The 14636-nt window shown below is 46.4% G+C and overlaps 1 protein-coding gene across 2 annotated transcripts in view; it reads right to left on the bottom strand.

Moving 5' to 3' along the window:
- Window positions 1-12841, bottom strand: part of URM1 (ubiquitin related modifier 1) — a 34933-nt gene extending 22092 nt beyond the window's left edge. For both annotated transcript variants that reach the window (XM_061603778.1, XM_061603779.1), the window contains exons 1-2: window positions 12741-12841; window positions 2316-2386 (exon numbers count right to left, since the gene is read on the bottom strand). In XM_061603778.1, coding sequence (XP_061459762.1) covers window positions 2316-2386; window positions 12741-12775 — 106 coding nt within the window. In that variant the 5' untranslated portion in view covers window positions 12776-12841. The remainder of the gene's footprint in view (window positions 1-2315; window positions 2387-12740) is intronic.
- Window positions 12842-14636: the final 1795 nt, after the last annotated feature.

Below are 14636 nucleotides of genomic sequence, written 5' to 3'. Positions count from 1 at the left end.
TTGGAAGCCCTATTTACTTATCAGAGCTAATAGCCGTCAGCAGGACTAGCTTCCAGGAAACTGCCTAATGCCAGGGACAGGCGAGAAGCCACTCCTTGTTCTTTTTGGCAGCCTTCAGTTTGCAGTTTTACCCTGAAGCAGAGCAAGACAGAAATCGCCTCGCTGCATGCTTCCCCAGAAACATGCATGAACATCTGGATCTACAGAGCAAAAGTTGAGCACATGTTTTACATCTCAAAGGTCCCTAGTTCCTCCAGTTAAAGGAGGGGTGGGGAGCCTCTGGTCCGTGGGAAGTCTGGCCCTCCAGGCCTCCCCATTAGGCCAACAAGGCCATTTGGGGCAAGCCATGCCCACCCGCCCTACACCTGATGTTGTACATGGAGGCACTGTTTTACCGTGGTTCCGATCCTATCCCCAGGGTCGCTCTCAGAGAATAGCATTGGGATGACTGTCTTTCGGCCCCCTGGCAGCTGTGCTGTGGGGTGCCGCAGGGTACCATCTTGTCCCCCATGCTGTTTAACATCTATATGAAGCCCTTGGGAGCGGTCATCAGGAGATTTGGGGTGAGGTGTCAGCAGTATTCTAATGACACCCAGCTCTATTTCTCTGTAACATCTGAATCGGGAGAGGCCATGCAAGCCCTGGACCTCTGCCTGGACTCGGTGGTGGGCTGGAGAGGGCCAATAAACTGAGTCTGAATCCTAGCAAGACAGAGGCGCTGTGGGTTGGTGGTTCCCCGAGTTCAGATAATTTGTCAGCTGCCTGCTTTGGATGGGGTCGTACTCCCTCTGAAAGAGCAGGTCCGTAGCCTGGGGGTGCTCCTACATTCATCTTTGTCACTAGAGGCCCAGGTGACCTCAGTGGCTTTTACCAGCTTCAGCTCGTAAGAGAGCTGTGGCCATTTCTGGACCAGGATAGCCTGACCACTGTTGTCCATGCACCGGTAACCTCCAGACTGAATTACTGTAATGTGCTCTATATGGGGCTGCCCTTGAGGTTGGTCCGGAAGCTGCAGTTGGTGCAAAATGCGGTGGCAAGACTGCTCACTGGGACAGGGTATCGCCAACATGTCACCCCGCTGCTGAAAGAACTGCACTGGCTGCCCATTTGCTACCGGGCCAAGTTCAAGGTTCTAGTATTGGTGTAAATAGCCCTATACAGCTTGGGACCAGGATACCTGAAAGATCATCTTGCCCCTTATATACCCAGCCATTCACTGAACTCTGCAGGTGAGGGCCTCCTGAAGATACCACCTTATCAAGAGGTCCATTCCGCACAACATAGGAAACGGACCTTTAGTGGGGCAGCACCTACCCTGTGGAATTCCCTCCCCTTAAATATTAGGCAGGAGCCATCTCTGCTATCTTCTCGGCGCCTTTTGAAGACTTTCCTCTTTCAACAAGCCTTTTAAGTTGAGACCTTATCCCAGTCTGTGTCTGTGTTGGAATTGCTTTTAAAATGTTTTTTTTTTTAAACAATATGTTTTAACCCTTTTTTAAAGATGTTTTTAAAGCTTTTTTTAAAGATGTTTTTAAAGCTGTTTTGTTTTAATGTATTTTAAGGTCTGTTTTTATGATGTTTTGATGTGTTTTTAGCGCTTTTGTTTGTTGCCCTGGGCTCCTGCTGGGAGGAAGGGCAGGATATCAATCAATCAATCAATCAATCAATAATCTGGGGCAGACAGTGGCAGGGCTTCAAATGAACAATCCAGAGCTTAGAGCAAGCTCCTGATTGTTCCTCTGCTGAAGGAAGACTGAAGGACAGTGGGAGCGTGTCTTGCTTTAGCAGGGGGAAGCCACTTCCACTTAATGGAAATGGCTTCTCCCTCCTGGTGCTGCTCCTTGAACCTTTGATTTTCTGAGGTTCAAAGAGCAGCAAGGGGCTGTTTGCAAAAGGGCTTTCAAACAGCCCACACTGTGCTTTGAAGTCCCAACATTCAGGGATTCAAAGTGCAGCATCACCTGACACAATAGTGATGTCAGGAGGGCAGTGCTGCCCACCTGTCAAATTTGGAATGGCAGGGATGGTGATCTGACCTGCTGGTCAGAAAAGGTTCCCTACTCCTGAGTTAAAGGAACCAGGCTGCAGGCAATCGGAGAGGCCTTTCTCTGCCAGCACCAGGGAGAACTGCTGTCAGCCTAAGAAGTGGACAAATAATCTGACCTAGTATAAGGCACCTTCTGATGTCCCAGTGGAAGTCGACAGTAAAACCTTGACAGAGAGTAAAGGTTTTCATTTTTCATCTCAGACAATCAATAGGGGCCAAGTTTGGGGGTGGGAGAAAAGATGAGAACAGCCATCCTCAAAATACTCACAAGGTTCTTGCTGGCTGGGCAGAGTCACCTGATGTTTTCTTATCCCATTAAACAAGAGTTCTGCTCCACCTCTGAAAACGTAAACCAAAAAACACATCATCATCACTCTGCAAGACAAAAGTCATAGAAGCACCAACATTTTAAAGCTAAAAATACAGAAAAGCTCAGCTAGTTATCAATTCCCTGCCATGATCATGCCATCTTTTACATGTAGCACACACACCCCTCTGTGCCACAGTCTCATTCATTCATTCATGCAGTTATTCATTCATCTAGCAGCACGACGGCTGCTTGTTATCCTCCCTCTGACACACAGCACAGAGATGGGGGAAATAAAGAATGGCAGGTGGCAGAGAGCAGGACCATTGTTACAGGCAAGGGGCATTTGTTTGAGAGAGAGAGTGAATAGCAATGACTGAAAAGAGGAGAAGAGGGCAGGAAGGCCAGATCTGGCCCACGGGCGAGTAGTTCTCCACTGCTGACACAGTGCCAGAGCGCATGCCGCTTTGCAGAGGTCTAGAGCAAGGGTGAGGGCCCTGTGCCCCTCCAGATATTGCTGGACTACAGCTTCCTTCATCTCTGACAAGCAGAGGCTGATGAGGGTTGGGAGTCTAGCAAGGTCTGGAGGGCCACAGGGTCCCCACCCCAGTTCTAGAGGACAGCCTGAAAGAGCTGACAATCTAAACTTTGAAATGGGAAACAGAGAAGAATGCGTGAATGAATGAGTAGCTGGAGGTGTAAAGAGGGGAAAGACTGGGCGATTCTTCCCATTACACATAGCTAGGCTTGGTTACAGGCTTAAGCTGGGATTCTGTGCACACTTCCCTGAGAGGAAATCCCACTGTCTTCAGTAGGACTTTCTTCTGATTAGGCACGCACAGGATTTTGTTACAGAAGGGATGGGGAGCTCCCATCATCCCTGACCACTGACCATGCTGGCTGGAGCTGATGGCAATTGGAGTCCAACACGCAGGTGGAGGGCCGTAGGTTCCCCATCTCTGCAGTAGGGCATGCATTTTTTTTAAAAACCCACACACAAACAGTTTAAACTTTTTTACATCTCCTGCCAGAGGCCAGCCCCAATCTGTACCATTTTTGCTAATCACTTATCAAATAGCTTCTTCCCATAGGAGCGGACTTATGACCATTCAGGTCATTGTGGGAAGCCCTGTTTCATGCCACACACACGCACACCCCTAGACCCCTGATGTGCCGTAGACGGCTACACAAGATGGGGCCTTCTTGGTAGTGGTGCCAAGAGTCCAGAACTCCCTCCTCAAGGGAGGCCAGTTTGGGCTCCAGACAGCAAAGGAAGATGCTGCCATTTTGGAGACCGCGCAGGACAAATTAAAATTTCGTTGTTGTGTCGGATACTTTGGCTATTTTCTTGCTGCTTTGTGGTGGCTTATACCCAGCAGAGCTACCACAAAAATGGATTTAAAGGAAGAAAAAAGAGAGAACTTTTCTATTCTCTTGATTTTGTTTCACATTGTTTGCTTTATATTCTCAGCCACTTGAGGATCCTCGTAGGTTGAAAGGCAGAAGATAAGACTTCTTGAATAAAGCAGACTTCCCTTTTGCTTTTCTCCTCTCAGAGCAGACCCACATTCTTCTTTCTCTCACCTCTCACCTCAGGGCAAAAGAATGGAAGAGAGTTTTTTTTCTCTCTCTCTCATAATACTAGAGCCCAACGGGAACATCCGGTGGAGGTGAATGATGGGAGATTCAGGACAGGCAAGAGGAAAAGGCTGCTTCATACAGAGCCAAGCTGAAGTAGGGAATTTGCTCCGACAAGATGTGGGGGTTTGGCTGGCAACTTGGGTGGCTTTCAAAGGGATGAGACACATTTGTGGAGGAGGGCATGGCAATCAATGGCTACGAGCCACAATGGCGGTGTTCTCCCTCCAGTGTTGGAAGCATCATGTCTCTGACTGCCAGCTGCTGGGGAAGGCAAGCAGGGAGAGTGCTCTTGCGCTCAGGTTTCCAGTTGGGGCATCTGGTTGGCCACTGTGAGAAGAGGATGCTGGACTGGAGCGGCTTGAGGGCTCCTCTTATTTATTTATTTATTTATTTAAGAACATAAGAACATAAGAAGAGCCTGCTGGATCAGGCCAGTGGCCCATCTAGTCCAGCATCCTGTTCTCACAGTGGCCAACCAGGTGCCTGGGGGAAGCCTGCAAGCAGGACCCGAGTGCAAGAACACTCTCCCCTCCTGAGGCTTCCGGCAACTGGTTTTCAGAAGCATGCTGCCTCTGACTAGGGTGGCAGAGCACAGCCATCATGGCTAGTAGCCATTGATAGCCCTGTCCTCCATGAATTTGTCTAATCTTCTTTTAAAGCCGTCCAAGCTGCTGGCCATTACTGCATCTTGTGGGAGCAAATTCCATAGTTTAACTATGCGCTGAGTAAAGAAGTACTTCCTTTTGTCTGTCCTGAATCTTCCAACATTCAGCTTCTTTGAATGTCCACGAGTTCTAGTATTATGAGAGAGGGAGAAGAACTTTTCTCTATCCACTTTCTCAATGCCATGCATAATTTTATACACTTCTATCATGTCTCCTCTGACCCGCCTTTTCTGTAAACTAAAAAGCCCCAAATGCTGCAACCTTTCCTCGTAAGGGAGTCGCTCCATCCCCTTGATCATTCTGGTTGCCCTCTTCTGAACCTTTTCCAACTCTATAATATCCTTTCTGAGATGAGGCGACCAGAACTGTACACAGTATTCCAAATGCGGCCGCACCATAGATGTATACAACGGCATTATGATATCGGCTGTTTTATTTTCAATACCTTTCCTAATTATTGCTAGCATGGAATTTGCCTTTTTCACAGCTGCCGCACACTGGGTTGACATTTTCATCGTGCTGTCCACTACAACCCCGAGGTCTCTCTCCTGGTCGGTCACCGCCAGTTCAGACCCCATGAGCGTATATGTGAAATTAAGATTTTTTGCTCCAATATGCATAATTTTACACTTGTTTATATTGAATTGCATTTGCCATTTTTCCGCCCATTCACTCAGTTTGGAGAGATCTTTTTGGTGCTCTTCGCAATCCCTTTTTGTTTTAACAACCCTGAACAATTTAGTGTCGTCAGCAAACTTGGCCACTTCACTGCTCACTCCTAATTCTAGGTCATTAATGAACAAGTTGAAAAGTACAGGTCCCAATACCGATCCTTGAGGGACTCCACTTTCTACAGCCCTCCATTGGGAGAACTGTCCGTTGATTCCTACTCTCTGCTTTCTGCTTCTTAACCAATTCCTTATCCACAAGAGGACCTCTCCTCTTATTCCATGACTGCTAAGCTTCCTCAGAAGCCTTTGGTGAGGTACCTTGTCAAACGCTTTTTGAAAGTCTAAGTATACTATGTCCACTGGATCACCTCTATCTATATGCTTGTTGACACTCTCAAAGAATTCTAATAGGTTACTGAGACAGGACTTTCCCTTGCAGAAGCCATGCTGGCTCTGCTTCAGCAAGGCTTGTTCTTCTATGTGCTTAGTTAATCTAGCTTTAATAATACTTTCTACCAGTTTTCCAGGGACAGAAGTTAAGCTAACTGGCCTGTAATTTCCGGGATCCCCTCTGGATCCCTTTTTGAAGATTGGCGTTACATTTGCCACTTTCCAGTCCTCAGGCACGGAGGAGGACCCGAGGGACAAGTTACATATTTTAGTTAGCAGATCAGCAATTTCACCTTTGAGTTCTTTGAGAACTCTTGGGTGGATGCCATCCGGGCCCGGTGATTTGTCAGTTTTTATATTGTCCATTAAGCTTAGAACTTCCTCTCTCGTTACCACTATTTGTCTTAGTTCCTCAGAATCCCTTCCTGCAAATGTTAGTTCAGGTTCAGGGATCTGCCCTATATCTTCCACTGTGAAGACAGATGCAAAGAATTCATTTAGCTTCTTTGCAATCTCCTTATCGTTCTTTAGTACACCTTTGACTCCCTTATCATCCAAGGGTCCAATTGTCTCCCTAGATGGTCTCCTGCTTTGAATGTATTTATAGAATTTTTTGTTGTTGGTTTTTATGTTCTTAGCAATGTGCTCCTCAAATCCTTTTTTAGCATCCCTTATTGTCTTCTTGCATTTCTTTTGCCAGAGTTTGTGTTCTTTTTTATTTTCTTCATTTGGACAAGACTTCCATTTTCTGAAGGAAGACTTTTTGCCTCTAAGAGCTTCCTTGACTTTGCTCGTTAACCATGCTGGCATCTTCTTGGCCCTGGCGGTACCTTTTCTGATCTGCGGTATGCACTCCAGTTGAGCTTCTAATATAGTGTTTTTAAACAACTTCCAAGCATTTTCAAGTGATGTGACCCTCTGGACTTTGTTTTTCAGCTTTCTTTTTACCAATCCCCTCATTTTTGTGAAGTTTCCTCTTTTGAAGTCAAATGTGACCGTGTTGGATTTTCGTGGCAATTGGCCAGTTACATGTATGTTTAATTTAATAGCACTGTGGTCACTGCTCCCAATCGGTTCAACAACACTTACATCTCGCACCAGGTTCCGGTCCCCACTGAGGATTAAGTCCAGGGTTGCCGTCCCTCTGGTCGGTTCCATGACCACCTGATCTAGGGAATAGTCATTTAGAATATCTAGAAACTTTGCTTCTTTGTCATGACTGGAACACATATGCAGCCAGTCTATGTCCGGGTAGTTGAAGTCACCCATTACTACCACATTTCCTAGTTTGGATGCTTCCTCAATTTCATATCTCATCTCAAGGTCTCCCTGTTTGTATTTATATACTGCCCCATAGCCAAAGCTCTCTGGGCAGTTTACAATAACTAAAAACATTAAAAACAAATATACAAATTTAAAAACACATCTTTTAAAAACAATTTAAAACACATGCTAAAATGCCTGGGAGAAGAGGAAAGTCTTGACCTGGTGCTGAAAAGATAACAGTGTGGGCACCAGGCGCACCTCGTCAGGGAGATCATTCCGTAATTTGGGGGCCACCTCTGAGAAGGCCCTCTCCCTTGTTGCCAGCCTCCCAGCTTCCCTCAGAGGAGGCCCCCGGAGGAGGGACTTGGATGTTGAGCGTAGTGTACGGGTGGGTTCATACTGGGAGAGGCGTTCCATCAGGTATTGTGGTCCCAAGCTGTGTTCTTACGTTCTTAAACTGTCCCTAAATCACAGAGTATCATGTGGCACATGGAGTACATCACGCCTTCTTGCGGGTGGATGTGAGAGAAGAGATGGGGGGCAGCGGGCAGAGTGGACATCTACAACACATGCAACCCCCCTTTTCTTCCCCCCCCCTTCAGAACAATTTTTTCCTTCATGTGCAAAGGTAATCAATTAACACACAGGGCTGGCCCAAGAACTTTCTTGGCCCCCTCCCTCTCATTGCATTCACAGAAGACGAGCTGACTGGCACCTGAATCTTGCTTAGGAACAAAGGAAGCGGCTTTGTACTGAGGCAGGCCATCGGTCCATCTAGCTCAATATTGTCTACACTGACTGGCAGCAGCTCTGAGCACTGAGCTATGGCCCTACTTCTCAACAGTGTGCCCTCTTAGCAGAAAAATCAGCTTCATGGACTGCCACCACCGGGTCTGTCACAGGCCTGAACCATGAGCAGCTTACAGTACAATTCTATACATGTCTACTCAAGGCAAAAGCCACACCAAGTTCAATGGGACATACTCCCAGATAAGGACATACCAACCTGGCACCGCCCAGATGTTGCTGGACTACAGCTCCCATCCTACCTGACTTTGGCCATGCTGGCTGGAATGGATGGGGAGCTGTAGTCAAGCAACATCTGGAGGGCGCCAGGTTGGGGAAGGCTGGTGCACAGGAATGAAGCCTAAGACACACAGCTGAGATTGATGGAGAGAGGGGAACATCTAACTATGGAGGCATGAGGGCATGAGTCATGAGTGGAATCAACTCCAGGAGTTAATTAGTACCTGGCCGTTTAGCATCAATATTTGCTTGGTCACTGTCACATCAAGAGAGACACATGGAAAAGGAATTATCAAAATACTTATGGTGAAATATTAACATGAGACCCAGTCCCTTTAAATCTAGGTACGTGTAGGAAGATTTTTGGCTGTACTATGGCTGTGCACAACAGCGCCTTTGTAACCCTTACTGCGATGCTATTACTTATACAGAGCCACTCTCCCGAAAGATGGCTCTCGTAGCGCTATCGAGGCTCAACAAAAAAACTGTTATCTGAAAACTGAAGTAGCAATTATTAATGTTAGACAAATCTGGAGATTCATGCAGGAGAACAAGCCCTACCAACAATAGGATAGAGGCATCTTTCTGCTTGCTAGGAAAACAAGCTCATACTTTGTGTTCACTACAGATCTCGGGACGGGAGATAAGGTCCTTCTGTAACACGCTAGCTGGGGGGGAAATTCAGCTTCAGTGTGAACACACACAGAGCACTCATTTAGGCATTTCCAAGAAAAGAGGCAGTGGGGGGTGGGAAGAACCGAATGCACACAACTTTACTGGAAAGGCAGCTCTATAGTGGCTACCATGGGTGGGGCAGTTATCTCAAAAGGTTGCGCTAGGCAATGCGAGCATGGAGGAAAGGCATGATCTATTTAAACCGAGGAAACCCTTCAAGGTTTTGGAGAAAAGTATCCAGCAGAACAGATTGGAAGATCATTTGGAATATTTCTATGCCGCCTTTCAACCATTCTCAACACATTTTCAGAGCAAAACTGGGCACATCTTAAAACATCCTCGCAAGGAGCTTTCACCAATCCTATGTTTTTCACACGCTTTGGACTGCAAGTCCCATAATCTAAATCATCCTCTAAACATTAAAACATCATCTAAAGCAGCCTTCCCTAACTTTCCTCCAGATGCTTTGAACTACCACTCTCATTGGCCCCAGGGAGCACGACATGAGTTTTAGAAGACACCGGTTTGTCAAAGACTGATCTAAAGTTTAATAGAGTTTTGCAGGCACCCTCCTTTGTGTCTTATAGACATCACTACTAGCCGTGATGGCTGTGCTCTGCCACCCTAGTCAGAGGCAGCATGCTTCTGAAAACCAGTTGCTGGAAGCCTCAGGAGGGGAGAGTGTTCTTGCACTCGGGTCCTGCTTGCGGGCTTCCCCCAGGCACCTGGTTGGCCACTGTGAGAACAGGATGCTGGACTAGATGGGCCACTGGCCTGATCCAGCAGGCTCTTCTTATGTTCTTATGTTCTTATGTTCACTAAGCAGATGATATCAGCAGTTCCTGGCTCTCAGGCCTCTTGAAGGAAGCAATAGGAGCTAGGATGTAAATCAGGGATAGGGACCTTGTGGCCTTCAAGATGCAGGACTACAGCACCCATCATTCCTGACTATTGGCCATGCTGGCTGGGGCTGATAGGAGTTGGGAGTCCAACAACACCTGGGAGGGTCACAGGTCTTACATCCTAGGGGTGTCGTCCAAGAGAGCTTATATCACAATAACTGTGTTAGACTTTTAAGGGGCCACAGGACTCTTGCTTTTGCTACAAAATACAGCTACTCCTCTGGAAATTAACACATTTATACAGTATCTATCACATTTTATCATAGTAAGCTTGGTTTGAAGAATTCATACCATAGCGCACTGAGAAAGTGATCTCCCTAGGCTTTTTGTCACCAAACTCACCATTCTAGTTCATGCACCACCACTAGAAAGAGACAATGGTACCTCACAGCTTTACTATGGCATAAGCTTTTATGGACGTTCTCTTTCTCTTCTTCATAGTTGTGTTGCTTCCCTTTTGTTTGATACCAGTGATGTGTGCTGGATTCCCTTCCTTTCTTGATTTTGTGTACAGTCAAAAGTTGCAATGCACTCTACTCCCATTCTGAAACAGCACTGTATTCACATCTATGCTTTCCTAAGAGATGTCCAAACCCCTCCGTTTAACAAAGTGCCTCTCTCTCTACTTTCACAGCAGGCTTCCTCAAGCTGGTGCTCTCCAGATGTTTTGGACTACAATTCTCCTCAGTCTAGACAGCATGGGCTATGGTAAGGGATGATGGGAGTTGAAGTCTAACAACATCTGGAGGGCACTAGGTTAAGAAAGGCTGCTTGACAGATTCAGGCATTATCTTCTTTTTAGGCATATTTTCTCTGCCCTTATAATGAACAGTTAATGGTAAGACAACTTCAGTCTATTAAATGCAGAAAGCAGCCTTTGAAAACTAAATATGAAGCACCTTGATGTATGACGCCTAGCTGGATTTTATCTCCCTTTCAGCGTCACTGAGAAAGGGAACACACTCAAGACTGAGCCAACTACATGGTATCATTTCCTACTTCTTGATGCAATTCTTTCATGGCCTATTAAAATTTCTAATGCTGTATGCTGCAGATAAACCATTTAAAGGAGGAGCAGCAGCACACCTCCAGACATTATTAGACTACAACTTCTATCATTCCTGGTCACTGGCTATGCTGCCAGGGGCTGATGGGAGATAGAGGGCCACAGGTTAGCTATCCCTGATAAAGGCAAATGAACTATATTCCTTTTAGTGCTAAATTTCTACAAAGACATTCCTAAAATCAAAGGCACTGGAACTCGCACCCTTCACCACAAGACAGGACTTTGAAAGGGGCTTCTCAAAACCCAGCAGACAGCTGAACAATGGCACATGAAAACCCTTATTTCAGCTGTGCCAGGTTTTTACCTGCTCCACACCTGATGCTGGCTGAAATGACCTCGCCAAATGGGGAGGTATGGCAGGCCTAATTAGATTCCTGAGACGGGAGGTTTCCCACCCCTGCTCTACCCTAAAACATGTAGGAACTGATTTTGTTTACGAGTATTGAGAAAACGCCACTTCCCACGTGCTCAAATTCATTCTTTATTGTTACTTCAAACATTCCAGCATTGACTTTAAAAGAAAATGGATTTAGGACCTAAGGACAAACTTTTTGAGCATTCAGAGGACTGTTAGATGAGAGACGAATTGTATATTATGCCCTATTCACCAGGTTTCTTTACTCTTACACAGATTATTTCTAGTATTCCCTCCTATTCAGATTCTAGAACAGGAAGACTCACTGGTGGGCTAAAGCTACATTGGGCTATCTTCATGTAACTTTTCCCCTTCATGTATCCTGTTAATCTGACACCTTGCCATAGCTTTAAGCATTAAAGACAACCGTCTTATTTTCAGTTCACCACCTCTCAAGCCTTTTCTTTCAAGGACCATCAATATTTTAAAGTGGATCGGAGGAAATCTACCTTACCCGCTAATGTCTCTACACCCCAGTCATAGCCCCCCTTCCCATTACCAGAGGCTTGCCCCCACAAGGGTCTCCACAAAATATTACTGGGACTTAAGAAATGGGGAAAATGATAGAGAGGTAGTGAGCTGAAAATAAGACTTCAGAGGACTTTTTTGGAGTGTTAGCCTGCAATAATCAGAGACACCTACTGGATAGGTTTTACCCAGTACATTTAAAGCTGGGGTAGGCAACTAGTGGCCTCAGAGATTGTGCTGGACTAGAACTCACACCATCCCTGACAATTGACCACGCTGGCTGGGGCTGATGGGAATTGCAGTCCGGCAACATCTGGGAAGGCCACAAGTTCCGCATCCCTGATTTAAAGGCTCAGGAGATCAGAAATCAGGAGGTTACAGGGATATCAAGAATGGCACAGGAGCAACCTCCCAGCTCCCTACTTCCAAGCCTTTGTTATGGAAGAAAGCTGCTTCATCTGTGTTGTTGTTATGTGCCCAAGTCGATTACGACTTATGGTGACGCTATGAATCAGCGACCTCCAAAACCATCTGTCATGAACCCACCCTGTTCAGATATTGTAAGTTCAGGTCTGTGGCTTCCTTGATGGAATCAATCCATCTTTTGTTTGGCCTTCCTCTTTTTCTACTCCCTTTTGTTTTTCTCTAGTGAATCATGTCTTTTCATGATGTGTCCAAAGTATGATAACCTCAGTTTCTGTACCTCCTGTATATATCACCATCTGTTGTCTATGGCACTTTTACAAAGAATGAGAAGATTCTAAAGCCCTTTAAGGTAAAGCCTATCTAGAAAGAGACAACCAAAGGAAGAGAGAAATAGAGGCAGGAATGAACAGGGGAAGAGTATGCAATTATTATAGCACTTATTGGAAGCTACACAGCCCCCAACCCCTCGGGGTCCTCCCAAGCGACTGCTCGAAATCCCAGGAGTGGAGGGTGGAGTTGGGGGGGGAGGCTGCTTATGTGGAGGAGAGTAGCCTGTGATACGGGACGCAAAGTCTGGGAAAGCTTTAAAAAATGCGCTGGAAACCATAGGATCTCCCCCCAAGCACAGCATCCCAACTTCTTTCCACAGTGCTAAGCATCCTCCGGCCCGACGGAACCATCCCGTCTGCGTCTCGAACAGAAGCCGAGCAAGGGACCTCTCCGTGCCAACCCGCTCTACACACCACCACACCCCCTTCTCCTTCTTGCCCCTTACCCGAACTCCAAACGAACAGACAAGGGCGCCGCCATCTTGCGTAAGGGAAGAGCGCTGCCCACACCGGAGGCATTCCTTCCCCTACATCCGGGTTAGGCGAGGTTGCCTAGCAACGGGGCCGCGATGCCTTCCCAGAGGCCTAGCTCGACTGCTGAAAGGCTTTAGGGCAGCCTTTCCCAACCAGTGTGCCTCCAGATGTTGTTGGACCACAATTCCCATCTTTGCTGACCATTGGCAATGCTGGCTGAGGCTGATGGGAGTTGTGGCCCAACAACATCTGGAGGCACACTGGTTGGGAAAGGCTGCTTTAGGAGAACATTAACATCGGCCTTAGGCCGAGTCAGGCCATTGGTCCGTCTAGCTCAGAGTATTGTCACTGCCTGGCAGCGGCTCTCCAGGGTTTCAGGCAGGGAGTCTCTCGCAGCCCTGCCTGGAGATGCTGTTGGGGACTGAGCCTGGGACCCTCCGCATGCAAGGCCGAAGCTCAACCTGTTTCTGTGCTTGTGGCCCTAATTCAAGTTAAAGGTTCTAGTCTTGGTGTACAAAGCCCTGTACAGCTCAGGACCAGGATACCTGAAAGACTGTCTTACCCCTTATATGCCCAGTCGAACACTGTGCTCTGCAGGTGAGGGCCTCCTGCAGATACCATCTCATCAGAAGGTCCATTCCACACAATAAAGGGAAGAGACCTTTAGTGTGGTGGCACCTACACTGTGGAATTTCCTCCCCTTAAATATTAGGCAGGCGCCAACTCTGCTATTTTTTCGGCGCCTTTTGAAGACTTTCCTCTTCCAACAAGCCTTTCGAGACCTATCCCAGTCTGCGTCTGTGTTGGAATTGCTTTTAATATGTTTTCTTTAATAATGTTTTTAACCCTTTTTTGTTTTTAAAGCTTTTTAAAAAATATTTTAACGTCGTTTTGTTGTAATGTATTTTAAGGGCTTTTTATGATGTTTTAAAGTGTTTTTAGCGTTTCTGTTTGCCGCTCTGGGCTCCTTCTGAGAGGAAGGGCGGGGCATAAATCAAATAATAAATAAATAAATAAATAATTTCCTGGGTTGTTTTTTGAGGGGATGGGGGGAGTAAATTCCCAAAGAAATGGTTTCTCAGATCGTAATGAGAGGTATCAAACTTGCTGATAAATTCTACGCTCAGCAATTTCTATTTGCCTCACCACCACCCCCTTGCATATTGGGGTTGCAAAAAACAAAGATTCTTATCCTTTCCCCTTCTTTTCCCCCCACCCTTTAAGAACGTAAGAAAAGCTCTGCTGGATCCGGCCAGTAGCCCAGATGGTCCAACAGCACCCTGTCCTCACAGTGGCCAACCAGATGCCCGTTATGGGAAGCCCGCAAGCAGGACCTGACTGCAAGAGCACTCTCCCGGCGATTTCTAGCAACTGGTATTCAGAAGCATAGTGTCTCTCTGACTGTATGAGGCGGAGCATAGCCATCATGGCTAGTAGCCATTGATAGCCATGGATTTGTCTAAATCCTTTTAAAGCCATCCAAGTTGGTGGCTAGCACTGCCTCTTGTGGGAGCGAATTCCACAGTTTAACTGCCACCCTGAACTCCTACTGGGAGGAAGGGTGGGATATAAATTTAATAAATAAAATAAAATAAATAATAAATAACTACGCGCTGGATGAAGACGCACTTTCTTTTGTCCATCCTGAATCTTCCCACATTCAGCTTCACTGGTTGTTCATGAATTCCAGTATTATGAGAGAGGGAGAAAAACTTTTCTCTGTACACTTGCTCCATGCCATGCATAATTTTATACACTTCTGTCATGTTGCCTCTTACTCACCTTTTCTCTAAACTAAAAAGCCCCAAATGCTGCAACCTTTCCTCACAAGGGAGTCGCTCCATCCCCTTGATCATTTTGGTAGCCCT

The sequence above is a fragment of the Rhineura floridana genome, chromosome 20 (assembly GCF_030035675.1).
Source record: "Rhineura floridana isolate rRhiFlo1 chromosome 20, rRhiFlo1.hap2, whole genome shotgun sequence".
In the NCBI taxonomy this organism is placed as follows: Eukaryota; Metazoa; Chordata; class Lepidosauria; order Squamata; family Rhineuridae; genus Rhineura; species Rhineura floridana.
The sequence above is the reverse complement of the archived record's forward strand: the minus strand, read 5'-3'. Positions and strand labels throughout refer to the sequence as shown.